At 33.6% G+C, this 25,387-nt stretch overlaps 1 protein-coding gene across 7 annotated transcripts in view; it reads right to left on the bottom strand.

Annotated features, from left to right (window-relative positions):
• zip (myosin heavy chain 10) overlaps positions 1-25,387 on the bottom strand; it is a 206,062-nt gene that overhangs the window by 3,866 nt on the left and 176,809 nt on the right. For 5 of the 7 annotated variants that reach the window (XM_080170327.1, XM_080170325.1, XM_080170328.1 and 2 more), the window contains 12 exons: positions 20,011-20,137; positions 16,442-16,512; positions 14,860-15,109; positions 11,755-11,876; positions 11,212-11,317; positions 10,596-10,739; positions 7,468-9,597; positions 6,553-6,640; positions 6,078-6,162; positions 1,822-1,909; positions 1,225-1,308; positions 970-1,049 (listed from right to left, as the gene is read on the bottom strand). In XM_080170327.1, coding sequence (XP_080026453.1) covers positions 970-1,049; positions 1,225-1,308; positions 1,822-1,909; positions 6,078-6,162; positions 6,553-6,640; positions 7,468-9,597; positions 10,596-10,739; positions 11,212-11,317; positions 11,755-11,876; positions 14,860-15,109; positions 16,442-16,512; positions 20,011-20,137 — 3,375 coding nt within the window. Of the gene's footprint in view, positions 1-572; positions 618-764; positions 801-969; positions 1,050-1,224; positions 1,309-1,821; positions 1,910-6,077; positions 6,163-6,552; positions 6,641-7,467; positions 9,598-10,595; positions 10,740-11,211; positions 11,318-11,754; positions 11,877-14,859; positions 15,110-16,441; positions 16,513-20,010; positions 20,138-25,387 lie in introns of all 7 variants that reach the window. The other 2 variants (XM_080170331.1, XM_080170330.1) reach the window with 2 other exon arrangements.

The raw sequence follows: 25,387 nt of genomic DNA, 5'->3' as shown, positions 1-25,387 counted from the left end.
ATACCTATCAACTTTTTTAAAAACAACCTTCCCAAACACAAATGTACAAAATGTTTTTAAATCTGGATCTTTCCCTCAAAGTACCTTTTGAGCAATGAAACCCACCTTCCCTCTTATTTTATAAAAAAACTTGAAAATACTGGGGGGGGGGGGGGGGCGGTCTCCAAGCCCAACACCACATAACCAGTGCCCAATATAACCTAATATCTAATCTAAAGTAATTAAAAAACATACGAAAAACCATTCCCCACTTATTTTATATTTTCCCCTAAAAATATGGAGGTTTCTTTGCTCAATAAAAATCCTTGAGGGAAACTGTTTTAATTCTTACTAAAACTATTTTGTAAAGCTTCCTTATCCCATGCTAAAATGCCCGCAACATAACAAAATAAACTATCACCATTTGACATTAGTTTTTGTACACAAAAATTTATTTTATTGATATCTTTTATAGGACAATTATGTCTATAATAGTAGCGCAAAAATATAACATAAATTATTTATAAATAGAAGAAAACATTAAAATGTTATACAAAAATTTCTGTGTACAAAAACCGTGTATTAATATTTACAAGAAATGTTCATGCTAGTCCAGAATTTCATACACTGTCGACAACCTAATTATTATGCCAAGTAAAAATTCACTAAAACTTTGACAATTGCGCATTTTTTTACTTAAAACTAAAGCTAGGATGGTATGAATAGAGGCATTTGACTAAGACATGAAGCTGATTCTTTAAAAAGCTAAAGGATGGTTGAAATACCTTAGATTAACTAACTATTCAGAGGGTTTTATACAACTGAAATCATAATTTAAGATGGAATCAATATGTCAGCTTAATTAGCAAGAATTTATATTCAAAATAGACATATGAAATTAGGATAAAAACGTGGTTTTGACCAAATGAAAAGCGAAATCTGGTGACTAAAAGTTGAACTAAAATGAATGTGTAGTGTCTCCTGGCCTACCTGAGTTTGTTCTTCAGGTTGTTGATCTCTCTGCTCATAGACTCATTGGATTCAACATAATCATCAAGTTCACGTTGAGCCTACAATCAATCAATCAATTAATAAGACTAACCAAAAACAATCAAAGGTGATTAAAGGGTGTTTTCAAAGAAGTTTCATTTCATTTAATTATTATGCTTTTTTTGGTTTCAGGGAGGCTTCACATTGGTCTTGATACTTATTGCACGACCTTATTAGATTGTCTAAAAATGTTACCTTTCTTCTGTGTGCTTTTTCTCTGCTAATCTCCTCCTCAGCCTCGTCCAACTGCCTTCGCATAGCTTTCATCCTTGCGGTAGTCTAAAATACAGAAATTATTACAATTTGTTATTGATTATTTGTGTACAAAAATAATCAATGATTCTGTAGGTTAAAACTTATTAACATCCAACTAAACTCAAGACTGATGAGGGTGCAATGTCCACCGAAATATATTTCAATAAATAGCTGGGAAGTATCAAAGACTTTTTCACTTAGTGAATTTATCATTAGGTTTAAACGTTTGAAAACTTAAATTAAATAAATTAAAAGTTTAATAACAAAAGAGATTAGGTATAAAATTTGAGTAAGTCTAATAATCAGTCCATTGTCCAACCCCTAGATACAACCAAGGGAGGATGGGTACAGTGGACAGTAAATTAGCCAAAACGTTTAAAATACTTAAGTCCTCTATCTCAAATAGAAGCAGATTTTTTTCACATTTCCCTAAAAGCGTTAGGGATCAACGAATTAATTCTAACTAGTAATGACAAAAAAGTCTATCTTAAGTAGCAGATGAGAAAAGTGTTACTGATAGGACGGACGGAAAATTACCTTTTCATTTTGTTCTTTATATTGATCCGCGTGTCTTCTCTCATCCTCGAGTTGCATCATCAATTCCTTGATCTTCTTCTCCAATTTTCTGAAAAAAAGGTTTTGAATCAGCATTTTTTTTTAAATTGGACGTCGGGAATTTCTGGTAACGATTTTAGAGTAGTAACACTTTTTAAATTGTACCAAACTGTCATGGGGATCATCATGCAAAGATTGAAATAGATAGAGCAATTCTAAGATGCCCTAAATAACATATATGGATGATATCTTCGGCGGGAGCGGTGATTTTGCCGCCGTTTCTTTGCAGTTCTACATTGTACTTTATTAAAACAACTGCCCTCCCAAATTTTAGAGTACTTCTCCTGTTTTGAAGTCTTAGAACAAAATAACTTGCGACAAAAAAACATAAATAACCCCCCCCCCCCCCTATATCTTACTACTTTTTAAGCATTAAACATAGTGATGTTTGTTTGTTAGTTGATTAATTTTTTAAGTGCTACATTGCAAAATTAGTTAATCAATAAGTATTATACTAGTCCATTGAACTAATTTTCATTAAAAATACAAGTTTAGAAAACGAATATGTAATATTTTGTTGTAGGTAAAAAATCAATCTATTTTTATTGGCAATAACGGGCAACCCTACCCCACCCTAACTCAGTTTAACAAGGAAAATTATGCTAACTAATAGCGAAGCCATGAAATGAAAATATGCAGTAGTGAAGTAATTGTAGGTGTGTCTGTGTGTACTAGTCTGCACAGGTAAGTGTGTGTACGCATACGTACGGGACATCGTGTACCAGTATGATATTCTGACAAACAATTCTAAATGAAAATTGCCCCACACCCCCTTCCCCGTTTCCTCCCCTTCTTACCCACCCCTCTTCAGTTATATGAGAAAAAAAAACAAGATATACCCCCAGCTAACTTCCAAAGGTTTCGTGATTTTTTGTAGAATTGATTGTTACAATAGCTAGACCTGCCTATACTTTAAAAAAGATAGATAACTCCACGAAGTACTTACAGACCCTACTTATAGAGTGTCAACGCTTCTGAAAGCATAAATGTTTCAACAATTTAAGCCCAAACTAATGTAGAATAGTTTTCATTTGCAATTATTTTGCTCATTACCCCCCATTCATTTCAGTAAAAGTAAAACGTCTTGCGTTGCTACTCCATAAGCTAGTATAAATATGTTTGTTAGTCTATTAACTTGTATATTAATGTGATATATGGATGTACACTGACCAGAAAATGATATATAAAAATAGGAAAGAGAAAAATTGGCTTTGAAATCTAGGGATTTTAATGGATAAGACAATGATGATTAATTGATATACATCCCCAATGATAATGAACAAAATTACTCCTTCTGTAGAATGAAAATAATAGTTTTGAACCAACCAATTAAAAATCAATCTAATATTAGTACCCAAAGTTTTTTAGCCAACGAATAAGAATTGTGGATATAAAACTTTGGGTACCATGTAATATAAAGTCCAACGTCCCCTCCACTCCTCCCTGGTAAAAACCTGACTGAAACGAATATGTAATAATAGTGTTATTATTTGTAATATCAATAAATATAGATTTCATATTATCTGAACCTAATAGTTTAACAGCGCGCATCAACAGGTTAGGGGAAAGTGATTCGGGAAAAAAAATTGGGCTCAGTACCAGCTGAGTATCCCAGTAACCACACTTGCAATTATGTGCTTTATTGTCATGGGAATCAGCATTATGAAAGGGTATAATGAAAATACCAGGAAACTGTTGTGGATATTTAACTACCATAGGGGAAAAGTGTGGATATTCATCTACTCTTGGGAAATATACGAGGATACTCAGCTACTATTGGGGAATTCTTGGATACTCAGCTGGTATTGAGCCAAAAATTGCTTTGCCCCTAAAATTTTCGCCATTTAAAATTTTTTTTAAAAATTATAATTACACTACTCTAATTAGATATTGATTTGTTTTCACAAACCTTTCAGTGACCAAATACAATTCACCAGAGTTTTTTGTTGTATATTTTTTCAAATGCATTATCTGTTTTCCTAATATATATGTCTATAAAGAATATAGATGACTTGCAATACTCAGATCTCTAATAGATACCAGAACATTGTTCAATAAAGAAAAGATTTTGGTGCCAAACGAGATCGTCTAAGCTTTTTGTTTAATGTAGGGTTTTCAAGGGAAGAGTGGGGGGAATTGTGCGAAAATTTTTACCAATCAATAAGTATTCTTAGTCACTTTGGCTTGTTAATATGAACCTTATTTATTGGTCCGTTCGTTCATCCAGAAGGAGAGCAGAGAATGGGGTAAAGCGGGTGGATGAAGGGTATCATTATATTAGCCAGCTGCGAGCGTCACTTTATCAGAGTACATGAAAATCTGGTGCAACATCCAAGTAATATTGTATCGATTTGTACCGCCTTCATAGTTTCTGAATGGGTGTTCTATCCTATCCGACTATAATTTAATCCGCATATATGACAAAAAAAACATAATGCGCATAATTCGGTTGTCATATCCTATTTATCTGGTATATAAATTACTAAAATTATGATGTACATTCCCAATGATGATACACAAAATTACCCCTATGTAGATTACAATTAACGGTTGAAAGGTTTGGACACTAGACCTATTGAACCAACCAATCAAAATTCAATTAAAGTCACCAAAGATGTTAAACCAACGAATAAGAAAACGATATTATAAAACTTTGGGGACTGGTGAAATAAACAGCCCAATGTCGTCTCCCTTCCCGTTATTTATAGAGTAGCTACGCTGCTAAAAATATTAATTTGCGGTTGTGAATGAACCCCTGTGTATGTGGTGCCCATTGAAAGCTGTAAAAGGTTATAATCATTTGCAATTTTAATATTTTACACGAGTATATTAAACCTAAAAATTATTAGTGCTGGTAAGTTAGGATAAATAATCAAATCATCATGACGATAAACTAATCCCTCCCCCGCTTATCCTGATGTGATTGGACTGTAAATTACACTGGTTCCCGATGTTTTTAAAACATGTTTAAACTATTCGTTGGCTTTAATATTAAGATATTAAGATATTAAGATTATTTTTCTTTAATTTTGATTACTTGCCTCCAGACTATTAGCGTACAGACAACCGATAATTTTAATCTATATGGAGAAATTTTGTCGATTATCATTGGGAATGTACATCAATTTATCGTCCAATGTCTCAACCCTTAAGATCCATAGTTAATATGATTTTTATTGCTTGTAGATGCTTTTTTTTATATACAGAGTAAAAATGTCCGAAAGAATTTGAAAATTGTCCTAATTTAGCTGCATTTTAGTAATTTAGACTAGCTACACTTTATATTATGTTACAGAGTATAGAATTGACCAAAACTTTTTATCTATATACAAAGAATTTGCTGTTTCATACCTACTACTGTTAGTTGCTACTCCCCTAGAGTCTTTTAATTAAAGGGAAGGTAGAGAAGGAGGGGGGGTAAGTCGACCCTCTACTTTCAATTTTAGTTAGGGGTGAGGATTTTGTGTGGTGTTTTTCAGATTTTTTTTAGAGATTGGGGGGGGGGGGAACCCTGTTTCCACCCCATACCCCTTTTTAAAATCCATGTGAAATAGGGTACAATTTTTACAATTCTGATTGTGCGAATCTATTTTTTGGCAAGTTGGTGTAGGCTATTAGTCTAAATGAATGTTCCTGGATTAATTTGAAAATTGTTGTAATTATTTTCCCCTTGATTCTATAATTTTACTTTCCCGTAAAAAATATTAAACAAAAAACAGAAAAGATTTGGGACAAGTAGTATAACTTAATTTTTTTATAATCAAAAAAAAGAAACTATAAGCTAATATACCTTCAAAATGGGAAGGGCTATTTTGCTGATATGGAGTCATTATTAAACTATATGCCTTTTACTTTATAGCGCCAATACATTTCCCATTTTATTCTTATATAAAAATAACAGGATGTGTATCTTTGTGTTTGACTTTAGAGAAGTATCTCGCTAACCGCTGAACCTACATAATTCTCCTTAATATTGAAGCTTCTAGTAGGTCCAGAAAAGGTTTGTAACTATTTCTCTCAAGAAAAACGCCGCCTCAAGAAAAAAATACTCCCCCCCCCCCAAAAAAAAAAAAAGATTTTTACGTTTTCTTCTTAAAACTTGAAAACACATGATACCTTTAGGGGCAAGCTTCACATAAATTATGGAGGTATCCCAATCCACTTGGCGAGATATTTACCTGTTATTTTTGCCAGCAATCATTCTCTCCTGAGCCTCAGCGCTCAACTGTTCCTCAAGATTGTTGACCTTGGATTCCAGGGCAGCTAAAAATAGATAAATTAGTTATCAGAAATGTAGTACCAATTTGATTCAGGGATCCTAAGGGATAAGACATTGGACGGTAAATTGATGTATATCCCAAATGATGATAGAGAAAATTTCTCTTTTTGTAAATTAACTCAAGGACATAACACCCCCACCCCCCCCCCTTTTTTACAACTAAATTAAAATTAAAGGATGTAAATGTAGTTTTTCGTAGGTTTACTTTTGTTTACTGTGTAACCCCGCCGGGTTTGAACCCCAGAAGTAGTTGGCCATAGCAAAAAAAATCCATGTATTTGAGGGAGAGCACCTCAAAATATTCTAAAGTTTCTTCAACTTTGCTTTTTATTCCACCCTCACACCTCACTCCCTCAATTGAAAACTTTGCTTACCAATGGCGGCCTTGGCCTTGGCTCTGTTGCTGTTCTCAAGCTCCTCCAACTTTGCCTTCAACTCCTTGTTCTGTCTTTCCAGCATCATCTAATATAACAATCCATTATAACAAGAATAGTTTAATTAAAAACTTATTTCTTTTAAAACTGAAAAACAGATCACTGTTCTTTAGTAAACAGACATACAAACACCTTAAAACTGATTTTGAAGCAATTAAATAAGTATTAAACATCCGAAGGAAAAAAGGAGCGATACACAAAATTAACATTTTGGAAACCAGTGTTTCAGAGGGCCTTAAATTGACGAAAAGGCATAAAAAAAAGACACTTTTCAGAGGTAAATAGGTTTCAGAAAAAAATTACGTAAAATATAATAGTATTAGATTACCTGCAGAAAAACAATACATTTTGTCTTTATACTAAAAGAATTCCTAATGATTCAAACCTTTCATTAAAAAATAACTGTAGTTATTAGGATATATAAGTTGGAAGATATTTTAATGTTAGAGGGAGATTTGAAATCTGCATCAAATTTTAAGGATTTTTTTTATAAAATTCGTTTTTTGTATAATTCTTTATCTAAAAGCGGAAATACAATTTAAGTTCATAAATTTTACCAATAGGATAGGTGGATTGGAAACTACCTGCGCTCTAATTGGTTAAATGATGTGCGACACTTAAGCTTCTCCAATCAGAGCGCAGATAATTTTCAATCCACCAATCACAGATGTCAAAATTAATTAACTTAAATTGTATTTCCGCTTTTAGATAAAGAATTATACAAAAAAACGAATTTTATAAAAAAAATCCTTAAAATTTGATGCAGATTTCAAATCTCCCTCTAACATTAAAATTCTCTCAAACTTATATATCTTAGTAGTTATATATTAATGGTTAATTTTAAAAAAAGTGTACCTTTGAATTTTCCATCTTCTGTGCGTTTCCTCTTTCTGTGGCGAGCTCTGTGGTGAGTTGCTCCACGCTGATCTGGGATTTCCTAACTCTCTCCATCAACATCTCGCTCTGGGTCTGCTCCTCTTCCAGCTCTGACTCCAGGGCTGCAATTCTGGCGTCCAGGCGGCGTTTCTCATCAACAGCCAGTGCACCCTTGCCGCTGCTGTTGGATAATTCTTCGGCCAGTTCGTCGCGTTCTGTTTCGGCGGTACGGCGGGCACGTTCGGCGGAGGAGAGGTCTTCTTGTAGCTGGACAAGTTCGGCCTCGAGGGCCTTGATTTTCTTTTCAAGATCTTTGCTCTGGGCGAGCACGTCGTTCTTGCTGTTGTGGGCTTCCTCTGCGTCGCGCTGGATTTCCTTCATGGCCTGTTGCAGCTTCTTCAGCTGTTTGAGTGCATCCTCCTTCAGTTTGTTATTCATGTCCATGGTGCTTTCCAGGTCCTTGTAGTCGGTTTCCAGCTTCTTCTTGGCGTTGACAGCAGCCTGTCTCTGTTTGCGCTCCTCGTCGAGCTCGGCCTCGAGATCGCGGATCTGCTTAGCCATGCCGCGTCTCTTCTCCTCGCCAGCCTCCTCCTTGGCGGCGAGGTCGCGCTCGAACTGTGTCTTAAGGGCCTGCATGTTCACCTCCAGTCTCATCTTCTGGTCCTCGGTCTGCTGCAGCTCGTCCTCCAGTTCTTCAAGCTGAGTTTTCTGTTCAGCCAGCTCTTGCTCCAGCTGGCGCTTGGCCTTCTCGAGCTCATGGACGTTCTTGTCTGCTGTTCCCTGGGTGTTGGCCAGGTCGTCCAGCTCAACCTGGAGCTGGCGTCTGGAGCGCTCACTGTCATCCAGTTGACCCTGAAGGTCTTCAAGTTCTCTGTTTAGGTTCAGCAGCTTGGTTTCCTTCTCCCTGGCGTCGCGCTCAGCATTGTCACGTTCATTGCTGATTCTCTCAGCGTTCATTTTCTCCTCAGTGAGGATCTTGTCAAAGTTTCTCTGTTTCTTCTCCAGCTCAAGGACTTTGTTCCTGTGGCTGTCCAACTCAACGTTGGCGTCGTCCAGTTCCTGGGACATTTTCTTCTTGCTTTTGTCAAGCTTGTCATTGAGAGCCTGCAGCTCTTCCATTCTGTGGGTCAACTCATCAAGCTCCTTGTTGGTGCGCTTTCTCATCTCCTCTAGTCTGGCAACATTTTCGGCCTCTTCTTCCGCCTTCTTCCTGGCATCTGCCAACTGGCTGGCACTGGTATTCAGGTTCTTCTCAAGAGTCTTGACTCTGCTCTCCTCTTCCTCCAGCTGTTCTTGCATATGTTCCTTTTCACTTTCAAGAGCGCGGAGCTTGCTGCTGAGGGCCAGTTTCTGGCGAGTTTCTTCCTCAAGGTTGGCAATGGTTTCAGTAAGCTGGCTCTCAAGACCATCTGTAGACTTGCTGGCCTGTGCGGCTCTTGTCTCGGCCTCTGTAAGGGCTGCAGTCATGGCATCCATCTCCTTTTCAAGTTTGTTCAGCCTGTCGGCGTATTCGTTGCAACGCGATTCGCTCTCAGCATACTTGACAGTGAGTTCGCCAGTCTGGTTCTCCAGCTGTTTGCGCCTGCGCTCAGCTTCCTGTTTGTTTCCAGTGACGCTCTTCAGTTCATTAGCCAAGTCGGCCATTTCGGCCTCCAGTTGGGACTTGGACTTTTCGGCGGCCATCTTGGATTTCTTGAGCTGGTCTATGTTATTGTTCAATTGGGAGACCTCGTGTCCGTGCTTGTGTCTCATCTCGGTGATCATCTGCTCGTGGTTCGCGGTTTCATCCTCAAGTGCCTTCTTGATGGAGGCCAGCTCCTTCTCTCTGGCAGTTCTCATCTCCTGCTGGGCAGCAGTTGTGTCCAAACTGTCGAGCAGTTCATTCTTAAGAGCCTCCAACTCTTCATTGAGGTCGCGCTTCAGCTTCTCCGCCTTGTTCCTGGCCTCCTTCTCGGCCTCAAGATCCTCCATAACCTCGCCGAGCTGGGATTCGATCTCGCGCAGAGTTTTCTGTGCAGCGGCCTTGGCGGCAGCCTCTTCGTCAACCTTCATGAGGGCCTGGGCAACATCCTCCTCCCTTTTGCCCAGAGTCAACTGCATGTCCTCAATCTAAACAAGAATTTTTTTTAATTAGAGTTAGTAATATTCATTGCATTAGAGTATTCATCAATATTCTTTGATGTAATATCAGTAAGACAAAAAGTACATTTAACAAACAAAAAAATTCTAGTGAAATATAATCTAGGCGCTGCATAATACTGCACAGTATTGCAAAACTGCAATGTGTGATATATATAAGTAGTTTTAGTGATATTTAAAAATTAAGTTTAGTTGCATGGCTTGAACTCAAAGGTTACAGAAGCACAATTCTGAGGTACATTTAAAGTTGCATATAATCAGCTGTATTTAACTTTACTTATCTTTTCCCTATCCTTATTCCTGGGTTGGACCGTATAAAAATCCTTGGCAGAATGATATATATATAGCACCAGGGACGCATGGACAAATAATAAGGTTAAAAATATACATTTTAAAGGACTCCGATTATGCGGCTATATCAAAATTTGCATTAAAATTAATATTAAAATTGCCACATTTTGAGTAGTATTTACATGTGTACTTTCCTTTAAATTTTATAATTAAAATAAAAAAGAAAGGTCTTGAATAAATTCTATACTTTTTTTATATTTATTAACATAACCATAAATCCCTGAAAATACAAGGATCAGGTTACAAATTAATTAGCCAGAGAGAGAGAGAGAGAGAGAGAGAGAGAGAGAAATGGAGAGAGTTGAACAAAAGAATGGGATATTAATAATCAAAGCATTGTCAACTCTGTGTAGATTTTATTCAATTTTAATCACAAAACCTATGTAGGTAATTAACATTAAATACATGAATATTGTAAAAGTTATAAAAAGCTAATACTTGAAGAAAGTTTCAAAATTGTGTGTAACTTGAAAACTACATTGAAAAAGTTACAGTTTCGTGATAGTTTCAGACTTTTATCCTGTCCTTTCTTACCCTCTTACATGCAAGGGGTGAAGCCTATGGTTTGTATTTAATTCATCTAAATATTTCATGAGTAAATTCCAGAAATATAATACCTGCTGTTTTCTCTCGTTGAGCTGATCTTTGACGTCATTGAGTTCTGTCTCGATCTTCCTCTTGGTTCTCTCTAGCTCCTGTTTCTGTGTCTGGTCCTTTCTCAGCTTGTCCTCAAGCTCTCCGATGGTAGACTCGTGCTTAGCCTGAAATAATAACAATAAATCTATAGATATAGATGTATAACCAGACAACTACCTGGATCCCCCTGTTAAGGACCTTTTCGTCTGCTAGCAAGTAGTTTTCTGCTCTTTTGTAGCGACTTGGCTGTGTTAATATTCTCGACGCTATTGGTTGATTTTCAAAGACCCAACTGAAAGTTGGCACATAGTCCTCGGGAAGGGGGTCATAAAGTTATTTAACCTACCCCCCACCCCTAATATTGATTTACTCTAATATATAATATTATTAGATTAAAGCTATATTTAAAAGTAACAGGATGTTTGCTTGTATTTCTATGCCTTGCTTGTTCTCCTTTATCTTATACAAACTGGGAAGGTATATATCTATTTTGGATGAGGGTTATTCCATCCCCCTAAGAGAAATCACCCAAAAATTACCCCCGCCCAGGGTCAATCCCCCCTTTTATATTCTAAATTAAATTTTGCTATATATTACCTTCAATTTGACGAGATGCTTGGCCTTTTCTTCTTCTTCAGCGAGTGTAGCCATGACGTCACTCAATTTCTCCTCCATAACCTTCTTATCCTTGGCATACTTCTCCCTATAGTAAATTAATAATATAAATACGTCAATTATCATGGGTCCAAGAAGGGATCCTTGTAACACCCCAATTGTGACTTCCAAACAGACAAATATTTTGGAGGTCCTAAGGGCCATGCATATGTCAAGAAAGCATAAACTTTTTTTTTTAATTGGCGTAAAACTTTATGCCTTTCTGCAGAAAAAGTGCATAATATGAAGATAACTTTATTAAGAATCTAAACTTAAACAAATGATTGAAAGTTGAAATATCAGTCGGGTGTGTCCGGATGAAAAGGCGAAGCCCCTAGTAGATTGAAAAGTGGAATGGTCGAATTAAAGTTTTTAATAAACATTTCAGATCTACTTGTAAAAAAAAACAAAAATTCTATTGGCTTTTGATTCAGGACTTGAGGTTGCGACCCCGTGTATGTTTCAATAAAGCAGGTTTTATCATACTTGGAGTCATCGCTGGCAACCAGCTGTTCCTCGTACTGCTTGATCTTGGCCTCTGCTTGCACCTTCTCAATCTGGAGCTTCTGGCGGGCGGCCTCTTCCTCCTCCAGCTGTTCCTCTAGGTCCTGAACACAAAATAAATTGTACATTGATTTTCAAAATTTGTAAAAATAAATTGTTGCTTTCACACAAAGTTCTTATTGAGCACCTCTTATTTTCACATAAATCAAAAAAGGACGATGGGGAAGTTTTTACCCTATTCCTAACCCCTACAGAGAGCCCTAACCCTGCCGGGCTACCCAGTACCTAATATAACCTAACCTAAACCCCCCCGACCTCCTTAGGTAATTTTTTTCTATTCACATAATGCCAGAAAATTAAAAAAAATCGAAGTATACAAGTTTAATAATCCATAGATTGCATTTATATCTTTCATTAGATTAAAAAAAATGTTTCTTGACAAGTGGTGTAAACCTTTAATCTTATTTTACTAGGTTTTAACAAAGTCAGCGAAAACTGTAAAACCCAGGGTAACCACGACAGTGTTTAATGTTTTATGCAAATATTGTCTAAAATGTTTTTAGCAAAGATTAATTACACTTAAAACTGAATGATAATGTTGAGGTTCTAAAAGCTTTGGTTTCCCGAAAGAAGTTTTTTCGATAGAAAAGATTCTGTTATAATGAATGAAACAATAGACGAAAAAAATTACCTAACAAATGATTATAAATAAAATTACCCTTTTGTAGAGTAAAATAATTGGATAAAAAGTTTGGACACTGCTAGTTGATATAACATACTAAGAATTGGTAGATTTTTATAAGGTGAAACATCTCTATGTTTATTTTATTTGGACACTTGGTATAAAGATATCAACCCTTGCAATCATTCATTTTTTTCTTAATATTATTCACTAAATAAAGATAAAAACATCTATAAGTAGCGAAGCAAAAAAAATATTCAACAATGCTTAGGTAATAACTAGACTTTTATTTAGCGTGAAAATCTTCAAAAAAGTAATTTGAAAGCCTATATCAATAAATAAAATTATTCCTAAAAAGTTTTAGGCATCTATCATTAATAACAGTCGAAAAAATTCTCTTTTAAAGCCATAATTAAATGACGGATAAAGTAATTTAAAAAGTCTAAGATCGTCTATGGAATCCTAGTAATTTCTTTTTCTTTCTCTTGGCGTATTAAACTGAAGTACCTACATTTAGATTGTTAGAGAAGCATCGCTACTAATAAATATGCGCAGTTAAGTGTGTGCATTAAGCTTTTTATTGCCATTAAAAGGCAATATAAAATCTTGGGCTGCTTAAAAAATCAAAATATGCAGTTTACTAAAAAGACAAGCTTCCATCTATATCATGAAAAAATGGAAATTTTTTGTTAAAATTTTTATGTGAAAAATAAAATCTAGAATAAATTAAAATATGTAAAAAAAAGTTGCATTTTGGAAAAAGTGGCGTGCAGAGGGTTGTAAACATTGAGGGGATGAAAATGAGGGGAAAGGAAAATATAACAAATTAGTCTTTTTTTTTTTGTATCATATGAAGGAAATGAAGTCATTTCTGAAAAGGACAGAAATTACCTTCCTTGGGTATAGGAAGGCTGTTTCCTTTCCTTTTTCTTACAAATTCTCAGTAAGGAAGGTACGTGATTTCTGATGACTTCATTTCCTTCATATGATCCGATTTTTTTTATTGTCGAATTCTTAATCCTTTATCCTTGATATAATGGGCAAATATTTGTACAATAGCTTAATATCAAGACGGACTCAAATCATCGTTGGATGCAGGGATCTTAAGAGATAAGACAATATACGATAAATCGATGTACATCACCAATGATTATAAACAAGAATACCCCTTTTCTAGATTAGTTGGAAATTTTTAACTCTACTACTTTGGAACCTACTATCATTATTATTTGATTCTTTATTTGTCTTAACTATATACATAAAAAGTTAACATATGAATTAAAAGAGTTATTATAACAATATTAAATAAGGACTAATCCAAGATATTCTCTTATGAAAAGTGTAAGTTCATTGTAAAGCAGAAGTAAGCAATACAAAGAAAGAAATTTTGCCGTTTAACATAAAAAGTGTACATTTAAATTAGGTCAATACTAATTCAACATAATATCTTCTCAAAATATGTCCAATTTATACAAAAAAAAAAATAAAACTTCAGTAAGTTCCAGAACGAAAAATAATCGTGATCGAGAAGTAAAATATAATATTCATGATAAAAATATTATATCATAATTCAATAAAAAGCAAAGTTTTCTTAGCTAAAGAATAAGATAACTAGGTAAGTGATAAAACTTTGGGTACCAGTGTAATTTACAGTCCAATGTCCCCTCCCTCCCTGGTTGGATGAGAATACAATTTTTTATGACTAGTATTCATATCTTTCTTTAGAATTATATTTTGTTTATTTATGTAAAGATCCTTTTAAATTTTTTTTTCGGCCAATAATTTTGATCTACAGAATGTATAATTTGTTGATCATTCATCATTAAGCTAGTATATAAGTTTATCGTCCATTGTCTTATCCCTTTAGTTCCCTAGCTTATAAAACTTTTTCGGGAATAGTCCCTTTCGAAACATCGCCCCATAAGGGACGATTCGTCGTATTTTTAAAATGGCTTTTTATAGGTTATTTTAGGTTAGGTTAGGTTATATTGGGTTAGGTGATTGCCCCACAGGGTTAAGTAATTGGCCCCGCAGGGTTAGAGCCCCCGCAGGGGCTAGAAATAGGAGAAATGCTACTGTGAAAAATACGAAGAATCGCCCCATAAGGTGCGATGTTACGAAAGAGACTATACCCACTTTTTCTTGTGTGGCTTCGAAACCGATTAATATCCGCTGGATTCGAACCGTGTTTCAGCAATAATGAGAAAATCATGTATAGCATCGTATTACTCCCATTTTTCCATGAAATTAAAATAAAAATCATAAAATTAATACCAGTTTTTTTTTCAGCTAGTGCCTTTGGCCCTCTGGGGATAAAAAAAACTGGTTTTAATGGTATAATTATTCATTTTAATGTCCGCGGAAAGCTGTCTAAAATACGATCCGATAAATAACACTTTCTATACCTGGATATGCTGGCCCAACTTCTTCTTTTCCTCAGCCAGCTTGATCACCTTCCCTTCCTCCTCATCAATTCTCTGTGTCATATCATGGATGATCTCCTCCATCTCCTGCTTGCGGGCGGTCAGCCTCTGGCGCATCTCCTCGGCCTCGCCGCACAACTCCATCTCCGCCTGCAGCCGTTCGGCCAGAACATTCTTCTCCTCTAGGACTTGCTGGTACTGCTTGTTCAGTACGTTCACGCTCTCCTCTTGACTGCAAAATAAAAATAAAATGTCAAAATACTGCAATAGTAAAATAATTGGGTTCTTTTCCTCAAAGTTACTATCAAACACTAACAACCATCAACCACTTATTTTTTTAAAAATAAACTGAATATGAGGGTTGGGGTTAGTTTTTTTTCCGGTGAGAGTATCTTTAACCCTGCAGGGCCTATACCTGCGGGGCTTTCCAATATAACCAATTAACAAACGAAAATCAAGCCACCCCCCCCCCCTAATTTTTTATATAATCAAAGACCCTTTATAATATTTTAGGGACACCAAGACAGAATTACACAACAAAATTATTCATGGTAGATTCTACTTCTAGGGATGTAGATTAATTTAACTTCCATTTGCCTTCCCTCCTTCGGCTTCCTGATAATTTATAGTAGGCTTTCAAACTGTATCCACTGATCTAATTAAACAGTTTCGTGAACAGAATTCATACACAACACATATACACACACACACACACACACACATACACACACACACATTCCATAACCAGTGTTCCAACAACAACGAAAGAGAACCAATTTTTATATTTCATCAAACCACAAATTGTAAAGGCAATAAGACAAATTTAAACCAAAACTTAATTCTACAAAATGATTCAAATACGAATATCGTTTGTATTTTTTGATGGATTTCATAATTTGTAATTAATGAAGTTCTATCTGTAGGATTATCCCAAAAAAATATTATTCATAGTAAAAACTAAAATCTTTTTTTAAACCTTTATAGCTTGTTTTTGATCTTATGGACATAATTGTCCTTGTTAAAATATCTATATCCCCTTTTTCTATGCTAGACATGGTTCGAGCCAATTTACTAACCCTTCTGATTTTTATCAGCTTAGGCAATTTGTTAAACATTTGCTTTAAGACATCGTAGTCACCCATACTCGTATATTTACGCACATATACGCGTACGCAATACATATCATTATAGTGAACGCAAAAATTACGCAGAAGTTTAAGTCATATTAATTTTATGACAACTTTTTATATAAATAAGTTAGGTCTACCTAACTGTATATAGGTTCTCCTATCCTATTTAAATAAAAGTAGTAAGGTCTATTTATGTAAGAAGTTTAAGATTTCAATAACTACTGAGTTCTCCTTTTAAGAGAAGGGATGGTTTTAGGATATTTTTAGATCAAAGCCTTGGGATGGTTTAAGGTTATTTTTTTGCTTTATACCACTTTCAAAATAGAGCCTCTAGATAATAGGGACGCACCCACTAGGTACTCTTAAAACAATACCTTGTGAGTGTGACTTTTAATTTAGAGTAGCTGCACTATTTAAAACCAAAAAAAACTTACGTTTGGAGCTTCTCTGTGATTTCCTTGAGCTCCTGCTCCTTCTGCATAACCTTCTCGTCATTCTTCGTCACCTGAAAAAACACAAAATTAGGCACTTTGGAAAAACCGGTTTTTACGGAATAATTTGTTAAAAACCATGAAATGTTTTTTTCTGATACAAAAATTCCCACGTCAATGAAGAAAATGAGATATTGATTATTAACTTATGTCAATGTTAAGTGGGTTAAATAAAGCAGTACTTTAGTACATAACACACTGTATAAGTAAAATTCTATAAAATATACCAGTTCTTAAAACAGAACCTTGTAGGACACCATGTAATAAAAATGTTAGCAAAAAAATATTGCACAAGACCCAACCTTAAAATTAAAAGGATTTAAATTTTAAATTAGGGTGTTTTATTTTGATATATTTAATATATCAGACAATATCTTTTATGAATCTTTGTTGAGCTACTTTTTTGCACCTAAATGTCCTTTGTATGATTTTTCTAATGATTAAAATGAACCATTTTTAAAACACCAAATTTATCTTGCGTGTAACTTATTTGTAGGTATGAACATATAAAAGAAAAGAAAAAAAGCTTTTTTAAGGGTAGGTGCAAAATTAGGGGAGAGGGAGTGTGGGGGTGGTTTTAATCATAGAAAAAGCGTGTAAAAACAATTTATAAGTTGGAGAATTGGTTGCTTGGTTTTTGCGGACGGACGGACGGACCGAGAAATCCGGGTTTTGCCCATGAATAAAGGGAACAGTAAATGGCGAATAATGAAGTTTTCTTCAAAAAAAACAACAATTATGCCATAAATTTATGTATAATAATATCTTATTAATGCATGACCTTTTAATTAACAACTGCAACTTTTATAGGGCTTGTTTCACTTTTGAGAAAAGGTGAAATCAAATTAGCTTTTCTTCAGATACCTATAATATCTCTAACTGTAATGATTATGTTTTACTGTTTGCAAGATAAATTATCTAATATTACAAACTCACTATATGCATTCAAAAATTGAGCCTTTTTCCGGCCCCCTTACCCCTGCGGGATTTCAGTGGTGTGTGCTGTGATACCAGTGCTTTTTTGCGCTACCCAAGGTCATAGATGCTTAGGGTCCCTAACCAAAACACCACATTTCAAATTCCTATGTCACATACATATCTAAAAAATATTTCAAAGGCAGTGTCTTGTGACAATATATTTACAACTAAGTTTAATAAAATATTAAGGAAAAATCTTATGATCTTTGAAAAAAAAAAGTTTTGATAAACCAAGGACCTTTTTGACTTTGCAAGATAGTCGCAAAAAATGGTTTGGTAGGGGAGGGGTGGGGATCATGGCGAATTTAGGGCGTGGGGACATAAAAAGGGTTAAATTCCACACTTACAAACACACACACACAATTTAAGGTGAGTAAAAATTATTAGAAGTAATGGTTTTGAGTGGTTATGTATGTGTCTGTGTGTATGATCTTTAGGCGCAGAAACTAATATCATCTCATGTAATTAAATTTTAAACTTTTGTAGTTTTAATTGGTGAGCTAAGCTTTTCGTAAATTCTTTATATCTGTCTTTGTGTCTTTCGTGATAACATATATTTTACATCTTTTTACATAAAGTAGGTAGTAAGCTTTTTTGTCTGTAGCAAAGGATCTCGCTAACCACAAAATTGATATGGTTCTTCTTTACAATGGAGCTTCTTATAGGCCCAAAGAAGGTTTTTAATTATTTTTTAGAAGGGTTTCTTCCCCCTCCCACCTTCAGTGCCCCTAAATTCTAGGGGCGTATCCGCTAGTATTCTATTATCTACAGTAGTAAGGTTTTTTTTCTGAAGCTTAACCAATCGAGTTCTTTACTCAACCTTAAGGAAGCTAAAAAATTATTCTTGGTTGATTTTAGGCTAGGTACTTTATTTTTTAGATTTAAGTATTGGGACAGTTTTAGGCTATTTTTGAAATTATCCGCCCTTACCCCCAGAAGCTATGGGCGAAGCAACTAGTCAAGACTATAAAGCAGGACTGAAATCTGGAGAAAGAGACAGTTGTATATTATATGTATAATTTTATCATAACTTGAAGGCATAAATTAACATAACACCAAGTTTTCGCATTCAAAACACACCCCACAAAACGTCTCATACTATTTTTAAGGAGGGAATTGGGGAGGGGGGAGTTGTCCCTGATTGTCTATACATAAACGTGGGGGTGTGGGTTTATCAAAGCATTTTTTTTAGACTGGAAAACTTATGGGACAAAATAAGAAAATATTACAGTTCTTAGTCATCGGAATCCTTATAAGAGTAACAAGGTGTCTGTCTGTAGCTTAAGATCTCGCCTACCCCTGGACCGACATAGTTCTCCTTTGTAGCTTCCTATTGGTCCAGGTTTATAACTAGTTAAGGGGAGGATACTACCCCAAGAAAAGAAGCCCCTGAGAAGAATAAAAACTTTAAGACTTTCAAAACTAGAATTGAAATTGGAGGGGCGACAAGTTCCTCTAAAGGCCTCTGGGGGAGTATAACCGCTTGAATTTTCATAAAACTGTTAAGTTTAATTTTTTACGGGCTTGCTATTTTTAATCTAACTTCGTAGAATACACACATCCCCAAAAACAAGGAGTGTTGTATAAAAGTGTTTGGAGTCCTATGTGCACTGTGGCAGTTTTATGCCATTTTGTGGACATATTTAAAAACAAGAATAACAACATTCACAAGTAAGAAAGCATAAAACAACATGGTCGGATCACTAGACTTTAAAAAAATAAGTAGTTTTACTTTTGAAGCATGAACCACAGAAAAGACACAATGTATAGACTAGATTTCCACTGGTTACAGGAATCTTCAATAAAAATTTCATAAGTCTATATTCTCAACTAGAAATGATTTTACGTTTCCAATTAAAGCAAGTAGACAATATAAATATAACTCTTGCCCCCTCCAGGTTTTTACTTGAATGTTTAATATTAATGCAAAAATTTTTATACATGATTTGCACCATTTAAACCACTGTGGTGTGTGTATATATGTGATATGTATGCCTGCTTAAAAAAACACTTCATGACCATCAAATAAAGGCAATTAAAACATGAATATTACTTTTCAAACACCAAACATATAAACATTTTACGAATATTTACATTTTTAAAAAGGAAAATTTTAAGCTAAAAAAAGATAAGACACATTTTATATTTTAAAATGAATTGAAAATTTAAAAGAAAATTAAAATTAATTTTGAAGAAACGATTTTGACATGGGTGTAAAGTTTAATAGACAATTATGATTTTTACCCAAAACTTTTAGATTACAGGGATATTTTCAATACAAACAGTAAAATATATTACTTATAAAAGGGTAAAATTTAACTCCCCCTTAAAAAATATTTTATCCAAAATTTATATGTAAAATTTGGATTGGGGGGTAAGGGGGGAATTTTACCTGATTTGTAAAAACTAGGCAAGTGTCTTAAACTATGAGACACCAAACTTTTTTATTTTTTTTTTTGGGGGGGGGGGGGGGTGGAGTTTCAAATCTTTTTATTGGGTGGTGGTGAAAAAATATTTTTTAAAACAAGACCCACCTGGAGGAGAGGCTTGACTTTAGTGTACAATCTCCACCACTGCCAGTTTCGAAGCTTCAGGTAGGCGGCGCAGTTCCTCTGCAGGATCCGGATGGCGTTCAATTGCTGAACCTTTTTCTGGTAGTTTCTAAAATAATAATATATGTAAATATAAAAGTAAGATTCATCGATTTATAAGCTGGGGTGTCTTTGACAACAAATTAATCTTTCACAAAGAGTATTTTTTTTTACAAAAAATGCATGTGAATAAAATAATATTCAGAAAAAAATACAATTTGCTCTAATAATGATCATTTTTGACCTTCAAAAATCGATATCATGTTTAAATAACCGAAACAAAATTAATATTTCTAATAATTTATAAATCAAAAGTATAAAATTTGCTGAATGTAATGTTTTCGCAAATGAGTTAGCATAAGTTGCAAAAATTTAATGCAAATTCTATCAAGAAGAAACGGATAGGTATATTAACAAAGAGAACAATTGTGTTCAGAGGTGCTAGATAAAAATAACAGAAGAATCATACAGTAAAAACAGAGAAAATTTTAATTCAAAGAAGATAGAAAAATTAATAAAATTAAATGCATCAAATAAATTACAGACAATTCATATATTTTATTTCTGTCAAAAAATAAGGAAGGTACAGATTTTTTAGCGCATTTTTTTCGGATGGACAAATTTTTTTCTATTAATTTCCATATGCTATTATTTTGTCATGATTTGATAGAATTACTTTTAACAGTCATATTGGCAAATATAAAAATGATAGATTTTATATTACAGGCTGGTAATTATGTCCAGTTTTAAGTGTACAATCACAGTAAATAATCAGGACATTTTAGGTATATAATTAACTGTAACACTAGGGCTTTGATCAGTTTTAGAACCCAACTTAGATTGATCACTGTAGGCCAGACATTTGAGCAAAATCAGATCAAAATATATTGAAGGTTCTTTTATCTTGAAATCAGTTCACACACACCAAAATAAATAAGAATTAAAAACTCATTGTAGCTCTAATCAATTCTCAATAACGAGTCATTTATTAAAAGCTAGAATAGGGTGAAGGATTCTTTAAATAATTGTACTACAGAACAGAAATTTGTTTTAGTAAAATGAGAGGAAAAGAAATAAAATAAAATAAGCATAAAACTTATTTTGTGCCTAAAGTTTTTTAACCAGCTTTCTTATTCGTTAGCTGGTCAAAAACTTTGGGTACTAATTTAGATTTTTTGGTTCAAACTAGATACTAGTGTTGAAACTTTTCAACCACTAATTTAAACACACTGAAGTGTTAATCTCGTTTATCATCAACCCTTAAGATCCCTAAAACTTCAAAAGGCAAGTATTAAAATTTTAGGTATTACTTCAATGATTTTTTACAAGGACAAATTTTGTATGTAACTAAAAGTTGAAAAGGCATGAATGAGAATAAAAAAATGAAGGGGTTAAATATTCCTCTAGTTAGCTGAGTAGTTGATGTTTATGATATGTTCAGATTCATATCATCATTAGCTAACCATTTTTATTGGTGGTCGAATAAAGCTGCAGTGAAAAAAATATATATATCTTCCTTTTTTGAGCCTTGAACTAGGTATATAGCCAATTTTCTTTAAAAACATGGTTAATTATAAAAAGTAAAGAATGGGTTATATACGAATGTTTTAATCTACGCTTAAGAAAATAAACTATAGGTATACATTTGATAACAAATATATTTTAGTTACATAAATTAGCCTTCTTCAGTATTATCTTGTAGAAGGAATCAAGCAATATTAGCTTGGTCATTTTAAAATCCTGAGATAGATTTTATTTCATGTAAGTATCTAATCTAGGTATCATTTTTTTCTTCAAAAATCAAATAAACTTTTTATAATTATCCATATTCCAGTTATATTTCATTGTCATCTCAAAGGACAATATTTTCAAGTTTTACCTTCTCTTGAAAAAGAACACTGCTAATGAAATGTATTTTAATTGAAGAAAATACAGACAATTGAATAGTTGGTAAGTTATTTGTATTCCATGATGTATGATTCTAGAATTACAGAGGTGTCTCATTTCTTCAAGGTTATATAAGGCGAGACTTTTAAAAAAATTTCAGCTACTATTTGACTTAACTAGTTGCTACGCCTCTAGCTTCTAGGGGAGGGCGAAAGAGGTCATGAAAAAAGACTAAAACCAAACAAAGTCAATTTAAAGCTGCCCTGAATAGTACTTTCAATTCAGAACAGCAGTATCCGAGATCTTTAGCTTTAGACAAAAAACTTTTTAGGGTTTCAGGTGAATAAAACAGTTTTTTTTTAAAAATAAATATCAAAAACTATTGATATATAACTAATAAAGCTTATATACATATTAGGCCAGAAAAAAAAGTATGGAATGAAATATGTGAACTTCTGCGGTACTTCTCATTGTGATTGTTCTTGTTATTTATGCTTTTCCAATCAGACATTTAAATATCTTATTTAAATGCATCATAACTAATATTTATTATAAATCAAAATTAACCAAGAACATGAAGTTGCTTTAGGAAAAACAATTCAAACTACAAATGATAAGAAAATTAACGATAAATAGATGTTCATACCCAATGGTGATAAACAAAATTATCCCTTCTGAAGATTTAATTAATGGTGGAAAAGTTGGGACACTTCTAGTTTGTAACTGACCAGTCACAAGTTAATGGAAGTGCTTACAAGTTTTTGAGCCTATGAATAAGATAAAAGAATTTAAAACTTTGGGTACCAGTGTAATTTACAGTCATATGTCTAAAGGCACTTTTTCTTCAAATATAAAACATTTGAAACAGATAATTTTAGCAACATTAACTTTACCCAAAGCCTACCCTTTACTGGAATACCAAATTTAGTAAACCTTTCAGCTTTAATGATATACATCATTATTTCACTGCATAGGAAAATGATTAAAGATTAATACTAAAACTGTCAAAATCTATGGAATCACAGCAGAAACTTAGGCTATTCTAATAGATTTATCACCCTAGATGTTCAATTGGACATGTAAAATTAAAAAGGAATTTCTAGCATACAATGATTTTTGTTTTATATGTTTAAATATGATTTATTCCCATATAATTTTTGTAGACGGTGTTACTGGTAAAACATTTTTCATGTTGTAAGAAGCAGGTATCTAAGTGTATAAGAAAATCAAAGATAAATTTATGTACATCTCCAATAATAAGACCTTTCCGTAAATAAAATTATTCATTGAAAAATAATGGAAACCTGCTAGTTTTGATTTCTTTAGTAGAGGATTTTCAGCCAACGAATGTTTTTAAAATTTGAGTATCAATGTATTTTACAGCCTAATGTCAACTCCCTCCCTGGATACAACTCTTTCGAACCTAACCCTGGCCAATGGGCACCCATGCAATACTTTCAGAGATACAGGGATAGAAAATAAGTGAAAAAATAAAAATAGTATTTTTTTGATAATAAATATGATATAAATCATGTATATTTCCATACTTTTTAAGAAACCTCGTAAAAACTTTAAAAATACGTTCGTTACCAAGACAGAGTGTCGTACCAAAGAAAAAAAACCTATTTACGGAGTAGCTTCGCTTTTAAAATAGCCATTTTCTAATTCCTTACACCATGAAGAGCACCCATGCGATATTAGATAGTCCCAACTGACATGTAATTAAATCAACAATATTAAAAACATCAGAGATGGGCTTTGGTGCATCTTTTGACCAACTCTTTTTTTGTTTAATATTTTTTCTTTTGCATGTGTGAGCTACCGAAATTCTATTATATTGCAGCTACAGGGGTTAATATGCAATTTGGTACGGATTGAAAAATTTACTTTTGGAAATGAGTCTTTTTTTCGTTGGGGTGGGTTTTTAACTCTATAAATGTAAGATATATCTAACCTTTACTTAACAAAAACTATTTAAAAAAAAGCATCAAAACTAAGTTAGTTTATGGTTCGGGTTTAAATATGTATCTTTTTTTATCTATTACAAATAATATTTCCTAAAAAATAATACACCCTGTAAAAATGTCCTGTTCCTTCTGGGTGGCAGTTTAAAGATGGTACAACAATTCTATCAGAATCACATTACTATACCTTACTATTCAACCAGTATAGTCAGTTGTGATGCTATAAGATACCATTTGTTTTAGAACCCGAATTTTAAAATGGCTTGCCAGTATTTTGTATTGCATTTGAATATGCAGAGAAAGGGATTGTTCAATCCTTAAAATTTTTAATAATTTCAAGATGGTAATTTTGTTTGTCATCATTTTGGCTGTATATTAATTAATCTTAATTGTCTTATCCCTTAAGATTATGCATAAAAAGAGGATTACTTTAGAAATCCTTTGTAAATAAATTTCCATTAATCAATTATTCTTTTAAAAATTCAGGGATCTTAATGGACAAGACAATGGACGATAAATTAATGTAAATGCCCAATAATAATAAACAAAAGTTTCTCTTCTGTTAAAATTATTCACTATCCAATGAAATTAATCAAAAGCTTGAAAGTTTGTAAGCCAACGAATGTGATATCGTATTTATAAAACTTGAGGTACTAGCATAATTTACAGTCCTATATCCCCTTCCTCCCTGATAAATATCCATATTCCTATATCCGTGAGGTTACAATACAAACCTCATACACGCTCATTCCTTTGTCTAACAAGCCAGGCATACAGGGATATGCAAATGGACGTTAAATTAATTTTCCCTCAATTTCTTTACTAACAGTAGTCTCATTTTCTTGACTTAAATATGCTCGGATGTAACTCAAAGCTTTACCCCAAATTTGCAGCAAAATGCAGCATTTGATTTTATAAATGGAGACAAATTAAGCATTTAATGACCAATCCCAGTTTCTCTGTTGAAAATCATATTCTGTACATTACCCCCCATGAAAATATGTATTGTGCTATACAAAAGTGTATAAAAATTAAATTGTATGCTTTTTGAACATCAGGATTTACAAGTGTGTATGTTTGTTATCTTAAATATATGTAAAAATTACAAAGTAAATTTATGAAAAGAAGGAAAGTATACATAGCAAAAATAAGTAATAAAAATCATCATGCTTTAAGGGTTAAAAATCACTTTAAGAAAAAACTTAATTTTGGTACAAATACTAAGAAATAACGTTTCTTAGGGCTAACTTTTAAGCCTTCTAGAAAAATTTAAAGTTCTTATTATGAAAGAGATTTATTAGCATATTTTGAAATTTTTGCCAGGGCCACAAAACCAAAACTGGCTAAAAACTATACTTGAATTCTGTCTTTGCCGCACTGTATGCTGGCTTACTTCAAGGGCTTAAAATTATCTATAATACAAAGTAGAACGATGTCTGTCTGTCTGTCCGTCCGTCCGTCTGTCCCTT

The sequence above is a fragment of the Acartia tonsa genome, chromosome 8 (assembly GCF_053477335.1).
Source record: "Acartia tonsa isolate MP-2025a chromosome 8, ASM5347733v1, whole genome shotgun sequence".
In the NCBI taxonomy this organism is placed as follows: Eukaryota; Metazoa; Arthropoda; class Copepoda; order Calanoida; family Acartiidae; genus Acartia; species Acartia tonsa.
Note: the sequence above shows the minus strand (reverse complement) of the source record. Positions and strands in the feature narration are given on the sequence as shown.